The 22,698-nt window shown below is 52.9% G+C and overlaps 1 protein-coding gene across 1 annotated transcript in view; it reads left to right on the top strand.

Annotated features, from left to right (window-relative positions):
- Window positions 1–1,088: 1,088 nt before the first annotated feature.
- Window positions 1,089–22,698, top strand: part of LOC141073187 (uncharacterized) — a 35,489-nt gene continuing 13,879 nt past the window's right edge. Inside the window, exon 1 of the mRNA XM_073560574.1 lies at window positions 1,089–1,218. Within this exon, the coding sequence (XP_073416675.1) occupies window positions 1,204–1,218 (15 nt within the window). The 5' untranslated portion in view covers window positions 1,089–1,203. The remainder of the gene's footprint in view (window positions 1,219–22,698) is intronic.

Here is a 22,698-nt window from a genome sequence, read left to right as displayed (position 1 = left end):
TCAGTAAAGTTCCTATAGACTGGCACATGAGATCAGTAAAGTTCCTATAGACTGGCACATGGGATCAGTAAAGTTCCTATAGACTGGCACATGGGATCAGTAAAGTTCCTATAGACTGGTACATGAGATCAGTAAAGTTCCTATAGACTGGTACATGAGATCAGTAAAGTTCCTATAGACTGGCACATGGGATCAATAAAGTTCCTATAGACAGGCACATGAGATAAGTAAAGTTCCTATAGACTGGCACATGGGATCAATAAAGTTCCTATAGACTGGCACATGGGATCAATAAAGTTCCTATAGACTGGCACATGAGATCAGTAAAGTTCCTATAGACTGGCACATGAGATCAGTAAAGTTCCTATAGACTGGCACATGAGATCAGTAAAGTTCCTATAGACTGGCACATGAGATCAGTAAAGTTCCTATAGACTGGCACATGAGATCAGTAAACTTCCTATAGACTGGCACATGGGATCAGTGAAGTTCCTATAGACTGGCACATGGGATCAGTAAAGTTCCTATAGACTGGCACATGAGATCAGTAAAGTTCCTATAGACTGGCACAAGAGATCAGTAAAGTTCCTATAGACTGGCACATGAGATCAGTAAAGTTCCTATAGACTGGCACATGAGATCAGTAAAGTTCCTATAGACTGGCACATGAGATCAGTAAAGTTCCTATAGACTGGCACATGGGATCAGTAAAGTTCCTATAGACTGGCACATGGGATCAGTAAAGTTCCTATAGACTGGTACATGAGATCAGTAAAGTTCCTATAGACTGGCACATGAGATCAGTAAAGTTCCTATAGACTGGCACATGAGATCAGTAAAGTTCCTATAGACTGGCACATGAGATCAGTAAAGTTCCTATAGACTGGCACATGGGATCAGTGAAGTTCTTATGGTCATTTGTGGAGCTCTGCCACATACACAGTCAGCTATGATGAGCAGCTGCGCCCCCTCCTGGTCGCTGAGTGAACAGTACGTTCCTCTACTGAAGCAGATGACATAACGGTTTTCCACCTCTAGAGGGCGTTGGTTCTGTTCAGCTGGGAGACGATCGCCAGCATCAGGGAGGAGCCGCTAGATGGCACTGTGGATGAGAGCGAGTGTCCTCATTCTGATCGTTAGTAATTGTCTCTACTGCCCCCTGGTGTCCGTGTGGGAAACTGCTCTGATGTAAATGTGAGAAAGATGAGCATGGAAGAGGTGAGTGCAGTCACACAGCCAAGTGCTCACTCACAGGGGTCAGTGCTCTCTCACGGGGGCCATTGCTCGCTCACGGGGGTCAGTGCTTTCTCACGGGGGCCATTGCTCGCTCACGGGGGGCCATTGCTCGCTCACGGGGGCCAGTGCTCGCTCACGGGGGACATTGCTCGCTCACGGGGGACATTGCTCGCTCATGGGGGTCAGTGCTCGCTCACGGGGGCCATTGCTCGCTCACGGGGGCCATTGCTCGCTCACAGGGGTCAGTGCTCGCTCACAGGGGACATTGCTCGCTCACGGGGGTCAGTGCTCGCTCATGGGGGTCAGTGCTCTCTTACGGGGGCCATTGCTCGCTCACGGGGGTCAGTGCTCTCTTACGGGGGCCAGTGCTCGCTCACGGGGGCCAGTGCTCGCTCACGGGGGTCAGTGCTCGCTCACGGGGGGCCATTGCTCGCTCACGGGGGGCCATTGCTCGCTCACGGGGGGCCATTGCTCGCTCACGGGGGCCAGTGCTCTCTCACGGGGGCCAGTGCTCTCTCACGGGGGCCATTTCTCGCTCACGGGGGTCAGTGCTCGCTCACGGGGGTCAGTGCTCGCTCACGGGGGTCAGTGCTGACTCACGGGGGCCAGTGCTGACTCACAGGGGTCAGTGCTCACTCACGGGGGCCAGTGCTCGCTCACAGGGGTCAGTGCTCACGGGGGCCAGTGCTCACTCGCAGAGGTCAGTGCTGTCTCACGGGGGCCAGTGCTGTCTCACAGGGGTCAGTGCACTGCTGCCTAGTGCTGGAGAGAAGCAGAGACGTTCGGGTATTACGCCTGGTGCAGCCCCTGAACTGTACAGAGCGTGGAAAGTAACGAGTGACCCCACAGCAAGCGGAGTCCCAGCAGCACACAGGATCTATGGAGAAGGGCACTGGTGCCAGTAATGGGGCAACACGAGGTCCTGGTGAGATGGAGGCATCAAACGGCCAGGTGGTGGCCTCATTCTCCAGGGACACAGGGTTCAGGCCGTATACAGGGAGTATACAGAGAATACACTGGAGTGTACAGGGGGTATACAAGTGCTATACAGAGATGCACATTATTTCATGAGGTCCTCACTAATACAACCCCTCGTAGGCCTACTCTTGCCATGGAAACCTCTCAGCCTCGATCTTATCATAGTGGATTCTTCCCCATAGGGCGCATTATTAGGCAAATTATGTACATCAAGGCGACATCATTCTCCGCTCACCTTCATCTTCCTCTTATAGTTCCATATGTCTGGCGGAAGGGCAGCGCCACCCAATCTCATGATCGCCGCCTATAGATGTGGGATCTGCTGTGTCACCACCAGATGGCGGCACTGTCTGATCTCTGCCTATAGATGTGTGATCTGCTGTGTCAACACCAGATGGCGGCACTGTCTGATCTCTGCCTATAGATGTGTGATCTGCTGTGTCACCACCAGATGGCGGCACTGTCTGATCTCTGCCTATAGATGTGTGATCTGCTGTGTCACCACCAGATGGCGGCACTGTCTGAACTCCCCCTATAGATGTGTGATCTGCTGTGTCACCACCAGATGGCGGCACTGTTTGATCCCCGCCTATAGATGTGTGATCTGCTGTGTCACCACCCGATGGCGGCACTGTCTGATCTCCCCTATAGATGTGTGATCTGCTGTGTCACCACCAGATGGCGGCACTGTCTGATCTCCCCCTATAGATGTGTGATCTGCTGTGTCACCACCAGATGGCGGGACTGTCTGATCTCTGCCTATAGATGTGTGATCTGCTGTGTCACCACCAGATGGCGGCACTGTCTGATCTCCCCTATAGATGTGTGATCTGCTGTGTCACCACCAGATGGCGGGACTGTCTGATCTCTGCCTACAGATGTGTGATCTGCTGTGTCACCACCAGATGGCAGCACTGTCTGATCTCCCCCTATAGATGTGTGATCTGCTGTGTCACCACCAGATGGCGGCACTGTCTGATCTCCCCCTATAGATGTGTGATCTGCTGTGTCACCAGCAGATGGCAGCACTGTCTGATCTCTGCGTATAGATGTGTGATCTGCTGTGTCACCACCAGATGGCTGCACTGTCTGATCTCCGCCTATAGATGTGTGATCTGCTGTGTCACCAGCAGATGGCAGCACTGTCTGTTCTCTGCGTATAGATGTGTGATCTGCTGTGTCACCACCAGATGTCGGCACTGTCTGATCTCCCCCTGTAGATGTGTGATCTGCTGTGTCACGACCAGATGGCGGCACTGTCTGAGCTCCGCCTATAGATGTGTGATCTGCTGTGTCACCACCAGATGGCGACACTGTCTGATCTCCGCCTATAGATGTGTGATCTCCTGTGTCACCACCAGATGGCGGCACTGTCTGATCTCCGCCTATAGATGTGTGATCTGCTGTGTCACCACCAGATGGCGGCACTGTCTGATCTCCGCCTATAGATGTGTGACCTGCTGTGTCACCACCAGATGGCGGCACTGTCTGATCGCTGCCTATAGATGTGTGATCTGCTGTGTCACCACCAGATGGCGGCACTGTCTGATCTCCGCCTATAGATGTGTGACCTGCTGTGTCACCACCAGATGGCGGCACTGTCTGATCGCTGCCTATAGATGTGTGATCTGCTGTGTCACCACCAGATGGCGGCACTGTCTGATCTCCCCCTGTAGATGTGTGATCAGCTGTGTCACCACCAGATGGCAGCACAGTCTGATCTCCCCCTATAGAGGTGTGATTTGCTGTGTCACCACCAGATGGCGGCACTGTCTGATCTCCGCCTATAGATGTGTGATCTGCTGTGTTACCACCAGATGGCGGCACTGTCTGATCTCCCCCTGTAGATGTGTGATCTGCTGTGTCACCACCAGATGGCGGCACTGTCTGATCTCCCCCTATAGATGTGTAATCTGCTTTGTCACCACCAGATGGCGGCACTGTCTGATCTCCGCCTATAGATGTGTGATCTGCTGTGTCACCACCAGATGGCGGCACTGTCTGAGCTCCGCCTATAGATGTGTGATCTGCTTTGTCACCACCAGATGGCGGCACTGTCTGATCTCCACCTATAGATGTGTGATCTGCTGTGTCACCACCAGATGGCGGCACTGTCTGATCTCCGCCTATAGATGTGTGATCTGCTGTGTCACCACCAGATGGCGGCACTGTCTGAGCTCCGCCTATAGATGTGTGATCTGCTGTGTCACCACCAGATGGCGACACTGTCTGATCACCGCCTATAGATGTGTCATCTCCTGTGTCAGCACAAGATGGCGGCACTGTCTGATCTCTGCGTATAGATGTGTGATCTGCTGTGTCACCACCAGATGGCGGCACTGTCTGATCCCTGCCTATAGATGTGTGATCTGCTGTGTCACCACCAGATGGCAGCACTGTCTGATCTCTGCGTATAGATGTGTGATCTGCTGTGTCACCACCACATGGCGGCACTGTCTGATCTTCGCCTATAGATGTGTGATCTGCTGTGTCACCACCAGATGGCGGCACTGTCTGATCTCCGCCTATAGATGTGTGATCTGCTGTGTCACCACCAGATGGCAGCACTGTCTGATCTCCGCCTATAGATGTGTGATCTGCTGTGTCACCACCAGATGGCGGCACTGTCTGATCGCTGCCTATAGATGTGTGATCAGCTGTATCACCACCAGATGGCGGCACTGTCTGATCTCCCCCTGTAGATGTGTGATCTGCTGTGTCACCACCAGATGGCGGCACTGTCTGATCTCCGCCTATAGATGTGTGATCTGCTGTGTCACCACCAGATGGCGGCACTGTCTGAGCTCCGCCTATAGATGTGTGATCTGCTTTGTCACCACCAGATGGCGGCACTGTCTGATCGCCACCTATAGATGTGTGATCTGCTGTGTCACCACCAGATGGCGGCACTGTCTGAGCTCCGCCTATAGATGTGTGATCTGCTTTGTCACCACCAGATGGCGGCACTGTCTGATCTCCGCCTATAGATGTGTGATCTGATGTCACGACCAGATGGCGGCACTGTCTGAGCTCCGCCTATAGATGTGTGATCTGCTGTGTCACCACCAGATGGCGACACTGTCTGATCTTTGCCTATAGATGTGTGATCTGCTGTGTCACCACCAGATGGCGACACTGTCTGATCTCCGCCTATAGATGTGTGATCTGCTGTGTCAGCACAAGATGGCAGCACTGTCTAATCTCTGCGTATAGATGTGTGATCTGCTGTGTCACCACCAGATGGCGGCACTGTCTGATCTTCGCCTATAGATGTGTGATCTGCTGTGTCACCACCAGATGGCGGCACTGTCTGATCCCTGCCTATAGATGTGTGATCTGCTATGTCACCACCAGATGGCGGCACTGTCTGATCTCCCCCTGTAGATGTGTGATCTGCTGTGTCACCACCAGATGGCGGCACTGTCTGATCTCCGCCTATAGATGTGTGATCTGCTTTGTCACCACCAGATGGCGGCACTGTCTGATCTCCCCCTGTAGATGTGTGATCTGCTGTGTCTCCACCAGATGGCGGCATTGTCTGATCTCTGCCTATAGATGTGTGATCTGCTGTGTCACCACCAGATGGCGGCATTGTCTGATCTCTGCCTATAGATGTGTGATCTGCTGTGTCACCACCAGATGGCGGCACTGTCTGATCTCCCCCTATAGATGTGTGATTTGCTGTGTCACCGCCAGATGGCGGCACTGTCTGATCTCTGCCTATAGATGTGTGATCTGCTGTGTCACCACCATATGGCAGCACTGTCTGAACTCCCCCTATAGATGTGTGATCTGCTATGTCACCACCAGATGGCGGCACTGTCTGATCTCCCCCTGTAGATGTGTGATCTGCTGTGTCACCACCAGATGGCGGCACTGTCTGATCTCCCGCTATAGATGTGTGATCTGCTTTGTCACCACCAGATGGCGGCACTGTCTGATCTCCCCCTGTAGATGTGTGATCTGCTGTGTCACCACCAGATGGCGGCATTGTCTGATCTCTGCCTATAGATGTGTGATCTGCTGTGTCACCACCAGATGGCGGCACTGTCTGATCTCCCCCTATAGATGTGTGATCTGCTGTGTCACCACCCGATGGCGGCACTGTCTGATCTCCCCCTATAGATGTGTGATCTGCTGTGTCACCACCAGATGGCAGCACTGTCTGAACTCCCCCTATAGATGTGTGATCTGCTGTGTCACCACCCGATGGCGGCACTGTCTGATCTCCCCCTATAGATGTGTGATCTGCTGTGTCACCACCAGATGGCAGCACTGTCTGATCTCCCCCTATAGAGGTGTGATTTGCTGTGTCACCACCAGATGGCGGCACTGTCTGATCTCTGCCTATAGATGTGTGATCTGCTGTGTGACCACCATATGGCAGCACTGTCTGAACTCCCCCTATAGATGTGTGATCTGCTGTGTCACCACCCGATGGCGGCACTGTCTGATCTCCCCCTATAGATGTGTGATCTGCTGTGTCACCACCAGATGGCGGCACTGTCTGATCTCCGGCTATAGATGTGTGAACTGCTGTGTCACCACCAGATGGCAGCACTGTCTGATCTCCCCCTATAGATGTGTGATCTGCTGTGTCACCACCATATGGCAGCACTGTCTGAACTCCCCCTATAGATGTGTGATCTGCTGTGTCACCACCCGATGGCGGCACTGTCTGATCTCCCCCTATAGATGTGTGATCTGCTGTGTCACCACCAGATGGCAGCACTGTCTGATCTCCCCCTATAGAGGTGTGATTTGCTGTGTCACCACCAGATGGCGGCACTGTCTGATCTCTGCCTATAGATGTGTGATCTGCTGTGTCACCACCATATGGCAGCACTGTCTGAACTCACCCTATAGATGTGTGATCTGCTGTGTCACCACCCGATGGCGGCACTGTCTGATCTCCCCCTATAGATGTGTGATCTGCTGTGTCACCACCAGATGGCGGCACTGTCTGATCTCCGCCTATAGATGTGTGAACTGCTGTGTCACCACCAGATGGCAGCACTGTCTGATCTCCCCCTATAGATGTGTGATCTGCTGTGTCACCACCAGATGGCGGCTCTGTCTGATCTCCGACTATAGATGTGTGATCTGCTGTGTTACCACCAGATGGCGGCACTGTCTGATCGCTGCCTATAGATGTGTGATCAGCTGTATCACCACCAGATGGCGGCACTGTCTGATCACCGCCTATAGATGTGTGATCTGCTGTGTCACCACCAGATGGCGGCACTGTCTGAACTCTGTGTATAGATGTGTGACCTGCTGTGTCACCACCAGATGGCGGCACTGTCTGATCTTCGCCTATAGATGTGTGATCTCCTGTATCACCACCAGATGGCGGCACTGTCTGATCTCCCCCTATAGATGTGTGATCTGCTATGTCACCACCAGATGGCGGCAATGTCTGATCTCCGCCTATAGATGTGTGATCTTCTGTGTCACCACCAGATGGCGGCACTGTCTGATCTCCGCCTATAGATGTGTGATCTGCTGTGTCACCACCAGATGGCGGCACTGTCTGATCTCCGCGTATAGATGTGTGATCTGCTGTGTCACCACCAGATGGCGGCACTGTCTGATCTCCCCCTGTAGATGTGTGATCTGCTGTGTCACCACCAGATGGCGGCACTGTCTGATCTCCCCCTGATCTCCCCCTATAAATGTGTGATCTGCTGTGTCACCACCAGATGGCGGCACTGTCTGATCGCTGACTATAGATGTGTGATCAGCTGTATCACCACCAGATGGCGGCACTGTCTGATCACCGCCGATAGATGTGATCTGCTGTGTCACCACCAGATGGCGGCACTGTCTGATCTCTGCGTATAGATGTGTGATCTGCTGTGTCACCACCAGATGGCGGCACTGTCTGATCTCCGCCTATAGATGTGTGATCTGCTGTGTCACCACCAGATGGCGGCACTGTCTGATATCCGCCTATAGATGTGTGATCTGCTGTGTCACCACCAGATGGCGGCACTGTCTGATCTCCGCCTATAGATGTGTGATCTGCTGTGTCACCACCAGATAGCGGCACTGTCTGATCTCCGCCTATAGATGTGTGATCTGCTGTGTTACCACCAGATGGCGGCACTGTCTGATCCCCGCCTATAGATGTGTGATCTGCTGTGTCACCACCAGATGGCAGCACAGTCTGATCTCCCCCTATAGATGTGTGATTTGCTGTGTCACCACCAGATGGCGGCACTGTCTGATCTCCGCCTATAGATGTGTGATCTGCTGTGTCACCACCAGATGGAGGCAATGTCTGATCTCCGCCTATAGATGTGTGATCTGCTGTGTCACCACCAGATGGTGGCACTGTCTGATCTCTGCCTATAGATGTGTGATCTGCTGTGTCACCACCAGATGGCGGCACTGTCTGATCTCTGCCTATAGATGTGTGATAAGCTGTGTCACCACCAGATGGCGGCACTGTCTGATCTCTCACTATAGATGTGTGATCTGCTGTGTCACCACCAGATGGCGGCACTGTCTGAACTCCGCCTATAGATGTGTGATCTGCTGTGTCACCGCCAGATGGCGGCACTGTCTGATCTCTGCCTATAGATGTGTGATCTGCTGTGTCACCGCCAGATGGCAGCACTGTCTGATCTCCGCCTATACATGTGTGATCTGCTGTGTCACCACCAGATGGCGGCACTGTCTGATCTCCGCCTATAGATGTGTGATCCCCTGTGTGACCACCAGGTGGCAGCACTGTCTGATCTCCCCCTATAGATGTGTGATCTGCTGTGTCACCACCAGATGGAGGCAATGTCTGATCTCCGCCTATAGATGTGTGATCTGCTGTGTCACCACCAGATGGCGGCACTGTCTGATCTCCGCCTATAGATGTGTGATCTGCTGTGTCACCACCAGATGGCGGCACTGTCTGATCTCTGCCTATAGATGTGTGATCTGCTGTGTCACCACCAGATGGCGGCACTGTCTGATCTCCCCCTATAGATGTGTGATCTGCTGTGTCACCACCAGATGGCAGCACTGTCTGATCTCCGCCTATAGACGTGTGATCTGCTGTGTCACCACCAGATGGCGGCACTGTCTGATCTCCGCCTATAGATGTGTGATCTTCTGTGTCACCACCAGATGGCGGCACTGTCTGATCTCCGCCTATAGATGTGTGATCTGCTGTGTCACCACCAGATGGCGGCACTGTCTGATCTCCCCCTATAGATGTGTGATCTGATGTCACGACCAGATGGCGGCACTGTCTGAGCTCCGCCTATAGATGTGTGATCTGCTGTGTCACCACCAGATGGCGACACTGTCTGATATTTGCCTATAGATGTGTGATCTGCTGTGTCACCACCAGATGGCGACACTGTCTGATCTCCGCCTATAGATGTGTGATCTGCTGTGTCAGCACAAGATGGCAGCACTGTCTAATCTCTGCGTATAGATGTGTGATCTGCTGTGTCACCACCAGATGGCGGCACTGTCTGATCTTCGCCTATAGATGTGTGATCTGCTGTGTCACCACCAGATGGCGGCACTGTCTGATCCCTGCCTATAGATGTGTGATCTGCTATGTCACCACCAGATGGCGGCACTGTCTGATCTCCCCCTGTAGATGTGTGATCTGCTGTGTCACCACCAGATGGCGGCACTGTCTGATCTCCGCCTATAGATGTGTGATCTGCTTTGTCACCACCAGATGGCGGCACTGTCTGATCTCCCCCTGTAGATGTGTGATCTGCTGTGTCACCACCAGATGGCGGCATTGTCTGATCTCTGCCTATAGATGTGTGATCTGCTGTGTCACCACCAGATGGCGGCATTGTCTGATCTCTGCCTATAGATGTGTGATCTGCTGTGTCACCACCAGATGGCGGCACTGTCTGATCTCCCCCTATAGATGTGTGATTTGCTGTGTCACCGCCAGATGGCGGCACTGTCTGATCTCTGCCTATAGATGTGTGATCTGCTGTGTCACCACCATATGGCAGCACTGTCTGAACTCCCCCTATAGATGTGTGATCTGCTATGTCACCACCAGATGGCGGCACTGTCTGATCTCCCCCTGTAGATGTGTGATCTGCTGTGTCACCACCAGATGGCGGCACTGTCTGATCTCCGCCTATAGATGTGTGATCTGCTTTGTCACCACCAGATGGCGGCACTGTCTGATCTCCCCCTGTAGATGTGTGATCTGCTGTGTCACCACCAGATGGCGGCATTGTCTGATCTCTGCCTATAGATGTGTGATCTGCTGTGTCACCACCAGATGGCGGCACTGTCTGATCTCCCCCTATAGATGTGTGATCTGCTGTGTCACCACCCGATGGCGGCACTGTCTGATCTCCCCCTATAGATGTGTGATCTGCTGTGTCACCACCAGATGGCAGCACTGTCTGAACTCCCCCTATAGATGTGTGATCTGCTGTGTCACCACCCGATGGCGGCACTGTCTGATCTCCCCCTATAGATGTGTGATCTGCTGTGTCACCACCAGATGGCAGCACTGTCTGATCTCCCCCTATAGAGGTGTGATTTGCTGTGTCACCACCAGATGGCGGCACTGTCTGATCTCTGCCTATAGATGTGTGATCTGCTGTGTCACCACCCGATGGCGGCACTGTCTGATCTCCCCCTATAGATGTGTGATCTGCTGTGTCACCACCAGATGGCGGCACTGTCTGATCTCCGGCTATAGATGTGTGAACTGCTGTGTCACCACCAGATGGCAGCACTGTCTGATCTCCCCCTATATATGTGTGATCTGCTGTGTCACCACCATATGGCAGCACTGTCTGAACTCCCCCTATAGATGTGTGATCTGCTGTGTCACCACCCGATGGCGGCACTGTCTGATCTCCCCCTATAGATGTGTGATCTGCTGTGTCACCACCAGATGGCAGCACTGTCTGATCTCCCCCTATAGAGGTGTGATTTGCTGTGTCACCACCAGATGGCGGCACTGTCTGATCTCTGCCTATAGATGTGTGATCTGCTGTGTCACCACCATATGGCAGCACTGTCTGAACTCACCCTATAGATGTGTGATCTGCTGTGTCACCACCCGATGGCGGCACTGTCTGATCTCCCCCTATAGATGTGTGATCTGCTGTGTCACCACCAGATGGCGGCACTGTCTGATCTCCGCCTATAGATGTGTGAACTGCTGTGTCACCACCAGATGGCGGCACTGTCTGATCTCTGCCTATAGATGTGTGATCTGCTGTGTCACCACCATATGGCAGCACTGTCTGAACTCACCCTATAGATGTGTGATCTGCTGTGTCACCACCCGATGGCGGCACTGTCTGATCTCCCCCTATAGATGTGTGATCTGCTGTGTCACCACCAGATGGCGGCACTGTCTGATCTCCGCCTATAGATGTGTGAACTGCTGTGTCACCACCAGATGGCAGCACTGTCTGATCTCCCCCTATAGATGTGTGATCTGCTGTGTCACCACCAGATGGCGGCTCTGTCTGATCTCCGACTATAGATGTGTGATCTGCTGTGTTACCACCAGATGGCGGCACTGTCTGATCGCTGCCTATAGATGTGTGATCAGCTGTATCACCACCAGATGGCGGCACTGTCTGATCACCGCCTATAGATGTGTGATCTGCTGTGTCACCACCAGATGGCGGCACTGTCTGAACTCTGTGTATAGATGTGTGACCTGCTGTGTCACCACCAGATGGCGGCACTGTCTGATCTTCGCCTATAGATGTGTGATCTCCTGTATCACCACCAGATGGCGGCACTGTCTGATCTCCCCCTATAGATGTGTGATCTGCTATGTCACCACCAGATGGCGGCACTGTCTGATCTCTGCCTATAGATGTGTGATCTTCTGTGTCACCACCAGATGGCGGCACTGTCTGATCTCCGCCTATAGATGTGTGATCTGCTGTGTCACCACCAGATGGCGGCACTGTCTGATCTCCGCCTATAGATGTGTGATCTGCTATGTCACCACCAGATGGAGGCACTGTTTGATCTCCGCGTATAGATGTGTGATCTGCTGTGTCACCACCAGATGGCGGCACTGTCTGATCTCCCCCTGTAGATGTGTGATCTGCTGTGTCACCACCAGATGGCGGCACTGTCTGATCTCCCCCTGATCTCCCCCTATAAATGTGTGATCTGCTGTGTCACCACCAGATGGCGGCACTGTCTGATCGCTGACTATAGATGTGTGATCAGCTGTATCACCACCAGATGGCGGCACTGTCTGATCACCGCCGATAGATGTGATCTGCTGTGTCACCACCAGATGGCGGCACTGTCTGATCTCTGCGTATAGATGTGTGATCTGCTGTGTCACCACCAGATGGCGGCACTGTCTGATCTCCGCCTATAGATGTGTGATCTGCTGTGTCACCACCAGATGGCGGCACTGTCTGATATCCGCCTATAGATGTGTGATCTGCTGTGTCACCACCAGATGGCGGCACTGTCTGATCTCCGCCTATAGATGTGTGATCTGCTGTGTCACCACCAGATAGCGGCACTGTCTGATCTCCGCCTATAGATGTGTGATCTGCTGTGTTACCACCAGATGGCGGCACTGTCTGATCCCCGCCTATAGATGTGTGATCTGCTGTGTCACCACCAGATGGCAGCACAGTCTGATCTCCCCCTATAGATGTGTGATTTGCTGTGTCACCACCAGATGGCGGCACTGTCTGATCTCCGCCTATAGATGTGTGATCTGCTGTGTCACCACCAGATGGTGGCACTGTCTGATCTCTGCCTATAGATGTGTGATCTGCTGTGTCACCACCAGATGGCGGCACTGTCTGATCTCTGCCTATAGATGTGTGATAAGCTGTGTCACCACCAGATGGCGGCACTGTCTGATCTCTCCCTATAGATGTGTGATCTGCTGTGTCACCACCAGATGGCGGCACTGTCTGAACTCCGCCTATAGATGTGTGATCTGCTGTGTCACCGCCAGATGGCGGCACTGTCTGATCTCTGCCTATAGATGTGTGATCTGCTGTGTCACCGCCAGATGGCAGCACTGTCTGATCTCCGCCTATACATGTGTGATCTGCTGTGTCACCACCAGATGGCGGCACTGTCTGATCTCCGCCTATAGATGTGTGATCTGCTGTGTCACCACCAGATGGCAGCACTGTCTGATCTCCGCCTATAGATGTGTGATCCCCTGTGTGACCACCAGGTGGCAGCACTGTCTGATCTCCCCCTATAGATGTGTGATCTGCTGTGTCACCACCAGATGGCGGCACTGTCTGATCTCCGCCTATAGATGTGTGATTTGCTGTGTCACCACCAGATGGCGGCACTGTCTGATCTCCACCTATAGATGTGTGATCTGCTGTGTCACCACCAGATGGCGGCACTGTCTGATCTCCGCCTATAGATGTGTGATCTGCTGTGTCACCACCAGATGGAGGCAATGTCTGATCTCCGCCTATAGATGTGTGATCTGCTGTGTCACCACCAGATGGCTGCACTGTCTGATCTCTGCCTATAGATGTGTGATCTGCTGTGTCACCACCAGATGGCGGCACTGTCTGATCTCCCCCTATAGATGTGTGATCTGCTGTGTCACCACCAGATGGCAGCACTGTCTGATCTCCGCCTATAGACGTGTGATCTGCTGTGTCACCACCAGATGGCGGCACTGTCTGATCTCCGCCTATAGATGTGTGATCTTCTGTGTCACCACCAGATGGCGGCACTGTCTGATCTCCGCCTATAGATGTGTGATCTGCTGTGTCACCACCAGATGGCGGCACTGTCTGATCTCCCCCTATAGATGTGTGATCTGCTGTGTCACCACCAGATGGCAGCACTGTCTGATCTCCCCCTATAGATGTGTGATCTGCTGTGTCACCACCAGATGGCAGCACTGTCTGATCTCCGCCTATAGATGTGTGATCTGCTGTGTCACCACCAGATGGCGGCACTGTCTGATCTCTGCGTATAGATGTGTGATCTGCTGTGTCACCACCAGATGGCAGCACTGTCTGATCTCTGCCTATAGATGTGTGATCTGCTGTGTCACCACCAGATGGCAGCACTGTCTGATCTCTGCCTATAGATGTGTGATCTGCTGTGTCACCACCAGATGGCAGCACTGTCTGATCTCTGCGCATAGATGTGTGATCTGCTGTGTCACCACCAGATGGAGGCACTGTCTGATCTCTGCGTATAGATGTGTGATCTGCTGTGTCACCACCAGATGGCAGCACTGTCTGATCTCTGCGTATAGATGTGTGATCTGCTGTGTCACCACCAGATGGCAGCACTGTCTGATCTCTGCCTATAGATGTGTGATCTGCTGTGTCACCACCAGATGGCAGCACTGTCTGATCTCTGCCTATAGATGTGTGATCTGCTGTGTCACCACCAGATGGCGGCACTGTCTGATCTCTGCCTATAGATGTGTGATCTGCTGTGTCAACACCAGATGGCAGCACTGTCTGATCTCTGCGCATAGATGTGTGATCTGCTGTGTCACCACCATATGGCGGCACTGTCTGATCTCCGCCTATAGATGTGTGATCTGCTGTGTCACCACCAGATGGCAGCACTGTCTGATCTCTGCCTATAGATGTGTGATCTAATGTGTCACCACCAGATGTTGGCACTGTCTGATCTCTGCCTATAGATGTGTGATCTGCTGTGTCACCACCAGATGGCGGCACTGTCTGATCTCCGCCTATAGATGTGTGATCTGCTGTGTCATCACCAGATGGCAGCACTGTCTGATCTCTGCCTATAGATGTGTGATCTGCTGTGTCACCACCAGATGGCGGCACTGTCTGATCTCCGCCTATAGATGTGTGATCTGCTGTGTCACCACCAGATGGCGGCACTGTCTGATCTCCGCCTATAGATGTGTGATCTGCTGTGTCACCACCAGATGGCAGCACTGTCTGATCTCTCCCTATAGATGTGTGATCTGCTGTGTCACCACCAGATGGCGGCACTGTCTGATCTCTGCCTATAGATGTGTGATCCCCTGTGTCACCACCAGATGTCGGCACTGTCTGATCTCTGCCTATAGATGTGTGATCTGCTGTGTCACCACCAGATGGCAGCACTGTCTGAACTCCGCCTATAGATGTGTGATCTGCTGTGTCACTACCAGATGGCGGCACTGTCTGATCTACGCCTATAGATGTGTGATCTGCTGTGTCACCACCAGATGGCAGCACTGTCTGATCTCTGTGTATAGATGTGTGATCTGCTGTGTCACCACCAGATGGCGGCACTGTCTGATCTCTGCCTATAGATGTGTGATTTGCTGTGTCACTACCAGATGGCAGCACTGTCTGATCGCTGCCTATAGATGTGTGATCTGCTGTGTCACCACCAGATGGCGGCACTGTCTGATCTCTGCACATAGATGTGTGATCTGCTGTGTCACCACCAGATGGAGGCACTGTCTGATCTCTGCGTATAGATGTGTGATCTGCTGTGTCACCACCAGATGGCGGCACTGTCTGATCTCCGCCTATAGATGTGTGATCTGCTGTGTCACCACCAGATGGCGGCACTGTCTGATCTCCGCCTATAGATGTGTGATCTGCTGTGTCACCACCAGATGGCGGCACTGTCTGATCTCCGCCTATAGATGTGTGATCTGCTGTGTCACCACCAGATGGCGGCACTGTCTGATCGCCGCCTATAGATGTGTGATCTGCTGTGTCACCACCAGATGGCAGCACTGTCTGATCTCTGCCTATAGATGGTGATCTGCTGTGTCACCACCAGATGGCGGCACTGTCTGATCTCCGCCTATAGATGTGTGATCTGCTGTGTCACCACCAGATGGCAGCACTGTCTGAACTCCGCCTATAGATGTGTGAAATGCTGTGTCACCACCATATGGCGGCAATGTCTGATCTCCGCCTATAGATGTGTGATCTGCTGTGTCACCACCAGATGGCAGCACTGTCTGATCTCTACCTATAGATGTGTGATCTGCTGTGTCACCACCAGATGTCGGCACTGTCTGATCTCCGCCTATAGATGTGTGATCTGCTGTGTCACCACCAGATGGCAGCACTGTCTGATCTCTGCGTATAGATGTGTGATCTGCTGTGTCACCACCAGATGGCGGCACTGGCTGATCTCTGCCTATAGATGTGTGATCTGCTGTGTCACCACCAGATGGCGGCACTGTCTGATCTCCGCCTATAGATGTGTGATCTGCTGTGTCACCACCAAATGGCGGCACTGTCTGATCTCTGCCTATAGATGTGTGATCTTCTGTGTCACCACCAGATGGCGGCACTGTCTGATCTCCCCCTATAGATGTGTGATCTGCTTTGTCACCACCAGATGGCGGCACTGTCTGATCTCCCCCTATAGATGTGTGATCTGCTGTGTCACCACCAGATGGCGGCACTGTCTGATCTCTGCGTATAGATGTGTGATCTGCTGTGTCACCACCAGATGGCCGCACTGTCTGATCTCCCCCTATAGATGTGTGATCTGCTTTGTCACCACCAGATGGCGGCACTGTCTGATCTCCCCCTATAGATGTGTGATCTGCTGTGTCACCACCAGATGGCGGCACTGTCTGATAGCTGACTATATATGTGTGATCTGCTGTCACCACCAGATGGCGGCACTGTCTGATCTCTGCGTATAGATGTGTAATCTGCTGTGTCACCACCAGATGGCGGCACTGTCTGATCTCCCCCTATAGATGTGTGATCTGCTTTGTCACCACCAGATGGCGGCACTGTCTGATCTCCCCCTGTAGATGTGTGATCTGCTGTGTCACCACCAGATGGCGACACTGTCTGATCTCCCCCTGTAGATGTGTGATCTGCTGTGTCACCACCAGATGGCGGCACTGTCTGATCTCCCCCTGTAGATGTGTGATCTGCTGTGTCACCACCAGATGATGGCACTGACTGATCTCCGCCTATAGATGTGTGATCTGCTGTGTCACCACCAGATGGCAGCACTGTCTGATCTCCCCCTATAAATGTGTGATCTTCTGTGTCACCACCAGATGGCGGCACTGTCTGATCTCCCCCTATAAATGTGTGATCTGCTGTGTCACCACCAGATGGCGGCACTGTCTGATCTCTGCCTATAGATGTGTGATCTGCTATGTCACCACCAGATGGCGGCACTGTCTGATCTCCCCCTATAGATGTGTGATCTGCTGTGTCACCACCAGATGGCGACACTGTCTGATCTCCGCCTATAGATGTGTGATCTGCTGTGTCACCACCAGATGGCAGCACTGTCTGATCTCCGCCTATAGATGTGTGATCTGCTGTGTCACCACCAGATGGCAGCACTGTCTGATCTCCCCCTATAGATGTATGATCTGTGTCACCACCAGGTGGAGGCACTGTCTGATCTCTGCCTATAGATGTGTGATCTGCTGTGTCACCACCAGATGGCAGCACTGTCTGATCTCCGCCTATAGATGTGTGATCTGCTGTGTCACCACCATATGGCGGCATTGTCTGATCTCCGCCTATAGATGTGTGATTTGCTGTGTCACCACCATATGGCGGCACTGTCTGATCTCTGCCTATAGATGTGTGATTTGCTGTGTCACCACCATATGGCGGCATTGTCTGATCTCCGCCTATAGATGTGTGATCTGCTGTGTCACCACCATATGGCGGCATTGTCTGATCTCCGCCTATAGATGTGTGATTTGCTGTGTCACCACCAGATGGCGGCACTGTCTGATCTCCGCCTATAGATGTGTGATTTGCTGTGTCACCACCATATGGCGGCATTGTCTGATCTCCGCCTATAGATGTGTGATTTGCTGTGTCACCACCATATGGCGGCACTGTCTGATCTCTGCCTATAGATGTGTGATTTGCTGTGTCACCACCAGATGGCAGCACTGTCTGATCTCCGCCTATAGATGTGTGATTTGCTGTGTCACCACCAGATGGCGGCACTGTCTGATTTCCACCTATAGATGTGTGATCTGCTGTGTCACCACCAGATGGAGGCACTGTCTTATCTCTGCCTATAGATGTGTGCTATGCTGTGTCACCACCAGATGGCAGCACTGTATGATCTCTGCCTAGAGATGTGTGATCTGCTGTGTCACCACCAGATGGCAGCACTGTCTGATCTCCCCCTTTAATGTGTGATTTGCTGTGTCACCACCAGATGGCAGCACTGTCTGATCTCCGCCTATAGATGTGTGATCCCCTGTGTCACCACCAGGTGGCAGCACTGTCTGATCTCCCCCTATAGATGTGTGATTTGCTGTGTCACCACCAGATGGGCGGCACTGTCTGATCTCCGCCAATAGATGTGTGATTTGCTGTGTCACCACCACATGGCGGCACTGTCTGATCGCCGCCTATAGATGTGTGATCAGCTGTGTCACCACCAGATGGCAGCACTGTCTGATCTCTGCCTATAGATGTGTGATCTGCTTTGTCATCACCAGATGGCGGCACTGTCTGAACTCCGCCTATAGATGTGTGATCTGCTGTGTCACCGCCAGATGGCGGCACTGCCTGATCTCTGCCTATAGATGTGTGATCATCTGTGTCACCACCAGATGGCAGCACTGTCTGATCTCCACCTATAGATGTGTGATCTGCTGTGTCACCACCAGATGGCGGCACTGTCTGATCTCCGCCTATAGATGTGTGATCAGCTGTGTCACCACCAGATGGCAGCACTGTCTGATCTCTGCCTATAGATGTGTGATCTGCTGTGTCACCACCTGATGGCAGCACTGTCTGATCTCCGCCTATAGATGTGTGATCTGCTGTGTCACCACCAGATAGCGGCACTGTCTGATCGCCGCCTATAGATGTGTGATCTGCTGTGTCACCACCAGATGGCAGCACTGTCTGATCTCTGCCTATAGATGTGTGATCTGCTGTGTCACCACCAGATGGCGGCACTGTCTGAACTCCGCCTATAGATGTGTGATCTGCTGTGTCACCACCAGATGGCAGCACTGTCTGATCTGCTGTGTCACCACCAGATGGCGGCACTGTCTGATATCCGCCTATAGATGTGTGATTTGCTGTGTCACCACCAGATGGTAGCACTGTCTGATCTCCGCCTATAGATGTGTGATCCCCTGTGTGACCACCAGGTGGCAGCACTGTCTGATCTCCCCCTATAGATGTGTGATCTGCTGTGTCACCACCAGATGGCGGCACTGTCTGATCGCCGCCTATAGATGTGTGATCTGCTGTGTCACCATCAGATGGCGGCACTGTCTGATCTCTGCCTATAGATGTGTGATCAGCTGTGTCACCACCAGATGGCGGCACTGTCTGAACTCCGCCTATAGATGTGTGATCTGCTGTGTCACCGCCAGATTGCGGCACTGTCTGATCTCTGCCTATAGATGTGTGATCTGCTGTGTCACCGCCAGATGGCAGCACTGTCTGGTCTCCCCCTATAGATGTGTGATCTGCTGTGTCACCACCAGATGGCGCCACTGTCTGATCTCTGCCTATAGATGTGTGATCTGCTGTGTCACCACCAGGTGGCAGCACTGTCTGATCTTCCCCTATAGATGTGTGATCTGCTGTGTCACCACCAGATGGCGGCACTGTCTGATCTCCCCCTATAGATGTGTGATTTGCTTTGTCATCACCAGATGGCAGCACTGTCTGATCTCTGCCTATAGATGTGTGATCTGCTTTGTCATCACCAGATGGCGGCACTGTCTGAACTCCGCCTATAGATGTGTGATCATCTGTGTCACCACCAGATGGCAGCACTGTCTGATCTTCACCTATAGATGTGTGATCTGCTGTGTCACCGCCAGATGGCGGCACTGCCTGATCTCTGCCTATAGATGTGTGATCATCTGTGTCACCACCAGATGGCAGCACTGTCTGATCTTCACCTATAGATGTGTGATCTGCTGTGTCACCACCAGATGGCGGCACTGTCTGATCTCCGCCTATAGATGTGTGATCAGCTGTGTCACCACCAGATGGCAGCACTGTCTGATCTCTTCCTATAGATGTGTGATCTGCTGTGTCACCACCAGATGGCAGCACTGTCTGATCTACGCCTATAGATGTGTGATCTGCTGTGTCACCACCAGATGGCGGCACTGTCTGATCTCCACCTATAGATGTGTGATCAGCTGTGTCACCACCAGATGGCAGCACTGTCTGATCTCCGCCTATAGATGTGTGATCTGCTGTGTCACCACCAGATAGCGGCACTGTCTGATCGCCGCCTATAGATGTGTGATCTGCTGTGTCACCACCAGATGGCAGCACTGTCTGATCTCTGCCTATAGATGTGTGATCTGCTGTGTCACCACCAGATGGCGGCACTGTCTGAACTCCGCCTATAGATGTGTGATCTGCTGTGTCACCACCAGATGGCAGCACTGTCTGATCTGCTGTGTCACCACCAGATGGCGGCACTGTCTGATATCCGCCTATAGATGTGTGATTTGCTGTGTCACCACCAGATGGCAGCACTGTCTGATCTCCGCCTATAGATGTGTGATCCCCTGTGTGACCACCAGGTGGCAGCACTGTCTGATCTCCCCCTATAGATGTGTGATCTGCTGTGTCACCACCAGATGGCGGCACTGTCTGATCGCCGCCTATAGATGTGTGATCTGCTGTGTCACCACCAGATGGCGGCACTGTCTGATCTCTGCCTATAGATGTGTGATCTGCTGTGTCACCGCCAGATGGCAGCACTGTCTGGTCTCCCCCTATAGATGTGTGATCTGCTGTGTCACCACCAGATGGCGCCACTGTCTGATCTCTGCCTATAGATGTGTGATCTGCTGTGTCACCACCAGGTGGCAGCACTGTCTGATCTTCCCCTATAGATGTGTGATCTGCTGTGTCACCACCAGATGGCGGCACTGTCTGATCTCCCCCTATAGATGTGTGATTTGCTGTGTCGCCACCAGATGGCGGCAATGTCTGATCTCCGCCTATAGATGTGTGATCTGCTGTGTCACCACCAGGTGGCAGCACTGTCTGATCTTCCCCTATAGATGTGTGATCTGCTGTGTCACCACCAGATGGCGCCACTGTCTGATCTCCGCCTATAGATGTGTGATCTGCTGTGTCACCACCAGGTGGCAGCACTGTCTGATCTCCCCCTATAGATGTGTGATTTGCTGTGTCACCACCAGATGGCGGCACTGTCTGAGCTCCGCCTATAGATGTGTGATCTGCTGTGTCACCACCAGGTGGCAGCACTGTCTGATCTTCTCCTATAGATGTGTGATCTGCTGTGTCTCCACCAGATGGCGGCACTGTCTGATCTCCCCCTATAGATGTGTGATTTGCTGTGTCACCACCAGATGGCGGCACTGTCTGATCTCCGCCTATAAATGTGTGATCTGTTGTGTCACCACCAGACGGCGGCACTGTCTGATCGCCGCCTATAGATGTGTGATCTGCTGTGTCACCACCAGATGGCGGCACTGTCTGATCTCTGCCTATAGATGTGTGATCTGCTGTGTCACCACCAGATGGCAGCACTGTCTGATCTTCCCCTATAGATGTGTGATCTGCTGTGTCACCACCAGATGGCGGCACTGTCTGATCTCCCCCTATAGATGTGTGATTTGCTGTGTCACCACCAGATGGCGGCAATGTCTGATCTCCGCCTATAGATGTGTGATCTGCTGTGTCACCACCAGGTGGCAGCACTGTCTGATCTTCCCCTATAGATGTGTGATCTGCTGTGTCACCACCAGATGGCGCCACTGTCTGATCTCCGCCTATAGATGTTTGATCTGCTGTGTCACCACCAGATGGCGGCACTGTCTGATCTCCACCTATAGATGTGTGATCTGCTGTGTCACCACCAGATGGAGGCACTGTCTGATCTCTGCCTATAGATGTGTGCTCTGCTGTGTCACCAGCAGATGGCAGCACTGTATGATCTCTGCCTAGAGATGTGTGATCTGCTGTGTCACCACCAGATGGAGGCACTGTCTGATCTCCCCCTATAATGTGTGATTTGCTGTGTCACCACCAGATGGCAGCACTGTCTGATCTCCGCCTATAGATGTGTGATCCCCTGTGTCACCACCAGGTGGCAGCACTGTCTGATCTCCCCCTATAGATGTGTGATTTGCTGTGTCACCACCAGATGGGCGGCACTGTCTGATCTCCGCCAATAGATGTGTGATCTGCTGTGTCACCACCAGATGGCGGCACTGTCTGATCGCCGCCTATAGATGTGTGATCTGCTGTGTCACCACCAGATGGCGGCACTGTCTGATCTTCCCCTATAGATGTGTGATCTGCTGTGTCACCGCCAGATGGCGGCACTGTCTGATCTCTGCCTATAGATGTGTGATCTGCTGTGTCACCACCAGATGGCGGCACTGTCTGATCTCCGCCTATAGATGTGTGATCTGCTGTCACCACCAGATGGCAGCACTGTCTGATCTCCGCCTATAGATGTGTGATCTGCTTTGTCACCACCAGATAGCGGCACTGTCTGATCGCCGCCTATAGATGTGTGATCTGCTGTGTCACCACCAGATGGCGG

This window comes from Dendrobates tinctorius, unplaced genomic scaffold, assembly GCF_039654945.1.
Source record: "Dendrobates tinctorius isolate UK_male_01 unplaced genomic scaffold, ASM3965494v1 ptg000298l, whole genome shotgun sequence".
NCBI classification, from domain to species: domain Eukaryota; kingdom Metazoa; phylum Chordata; class Amphibia; order Anura; family Dendrobatidae; genus Dendrobates; species Dendrobates tinctorius.
This window is presented reverse-complemented; position numbering and strand designations above follow the sequence as displayed.